Raw genomic sequence first — 1850 nt, 5'->3', positions numbered from 1 at the left:
AGCAACTGTGTTGGGACAGCGAGGCGCAGCGTGGAGATGGGGGAGGATTTGGAGGCGCCGCCAGTCAATATTTGATCACAAAGTTAATATTATCTCAGGGCTAATATTGAGTTGTATAAAATGGGATCGGCTTTACACGGGGAAAAAAGATATTTAAAGGTACCAACCTCGGGCTCTCCGTAGTAGGTGCTCCAGTCTGTATGTTCGTGTCCTTCCATTTTAACTGCTCCGAGCATCATGGAAAGCCCCGAATAGTACTGCAAAAACCCGTCTCCTCGCAGAAGAAAAAGGGCGAAACAAGTCTCTAAAAGAATGTGATGGGGTACCACAGAGTGTACAGAGGGTCGTCGATGCTTTCCTCAGTCAAGGACCGCCGCATGTGTGTGTGTGTGTGTCTCTGTGTGTATGTGTGTGTCTTGGAGCCCCGTCGTACCAACGGGCGCCGAGATGCGTCTGTCGGTGACTGGAGTTGAAGTGACGTGTAGCGCCGGCGGTCTGCGCTGTGATATAGCGCCGTGCGCCAGGCAAGCCTCCAATCCCCACTTCTTCGCCTGGCCCCATTTGAATATTCTCCTCACACCTAGGCGTGAGACTCCTCAGGCTTGACCCCCCCGATTGTACACCTGCAGCGACTCAAAAGAGACAGTTTCATATGAAAAGGTTCATTATAAACTAATCTTATTGTACCATTGAGCGGGAAGGGAGAAGAACCAAAGAATATTTGCATGTGCTTTTCTTGGTGCGCTTTTCTTTTTTTCGTCTGTTCCACTTCGATGGCCTTTTTTTTTTTATAACTGAGCAGCTTTTCCTATTAAGCAATTGTTACAAATTAAACAAAGGATATGCCAAAAATAGTCCTACATGGTTTTAATTGATCATAAGACCATTTTAAGATTTCCCATGCGTGAATAAACAATAATATTTGCCCTAGGCCTATACAACACATATAATAGACAAATATATGCTTTAGTTATTTTATTTGATTATTTTACTTTCTTAACGTTGAGTTTCAACATGCTGGGTCTCAGGTGTTTGCTCAATGGTTGCAAGGCCTAAATCATATTACAACCTACTATACATTTTGACAGTTTTTCTAATACTAGTTTTGTTGGAGAGCATAAGACCTGCACTCGTGGCTCAGTGTCAACGGACCAGTCATTAACTGCCATATTATTAATCCTTATTTGTCGAGTATAATTTAGTCATAAAAAAAGTAGTGCCCAAATCCAAAGGCCTAACATTGGTAGCTTCACATCCTTTGTCCTTAGACATTTAAGATTTAAGAGATGAGAATATTCAATTGAAACGATGAAGATAAGATATCAATTCATCTTTACATTAAGTGGACGCATATGCAGCCAGTCGTCTTAACAGTTCCAATCAAATCAAGGCCCAATACGTAATTTGGTTTAACCTTTGGCCCATATTTCACAATTTAGTTAGTGATTTTAGGCCTATTTTAGGCCTATACGTTTTAAATCCAATGAATAATTCAAACAAAGCTTTATAGCGCCCTCTCTCGGCCACCGTGTGATCTCTCTACATAATAGAGAAATTATTATTTCTTTACCTTTACATTTTGCTCTCCTAGGGAATGGTGTTGAGATGCATGCCTAATGTTTTGTTTCCTTCACCTTATTTATATCCCCCAAAAATAGCCTCCGTCAGGAGAGCGATGATATTGAGTTGATCATCCATTGACATAGGCCCTGCAGGGCTGCCTGTCTGTTTGTATGACACAAACATCAAGGTGCAAGCTGCAAAAACAGCGCCAGCCACGTGCCAGTAGTTGTACATCTATTTGACTGCATATTTACGCAAGAGCATAACTATCAGTGTAGAGCCCCATT

At 41.9% G+C, this 1850-nt stretch overlaps 1 protein-coding gene across 1 annotated transcript in view; it reads right to left on the bottom strand.

Moving 5' to 3' along the window:
* Positions 1-518, bottom strand: part of foxa2 (forkhead box A2) — a 2594-nt gene extending 2076 nt beyond the window's left edge. The window contains exon 1 of the mRNA XM_060052037.1: positions 168-518. Within this exon, the coding sequence (XP_059908020.1) occupies positions 168-239 (72 nt within the window). The 5' untranslated portion in view covers positions 240-518. The remainder of the gene's footprint in view (positions 1-167) is intronic.
* Positions 519-1850: the final 1332 nt, after the last annotated feature.

This window comes from Gadus macrocephalus, chromosome 5 (genome assembly GCF_031168955.1).
Source record: "Gadus macrocephalus chromosome 5, ASM3116895v1".
Classification (NCBI taxonomy): domain Eukaryota; kingdom Metazoa; phylum Chordata; class Actinopteri; order Gadiformes; family Gadidae; genus Gadus; species Gadus macrocephalus.
Note: the sequence above shows the minus strand (reverse complement) of the source record. Positions and strands in the feature narration are given on the sequence as shown.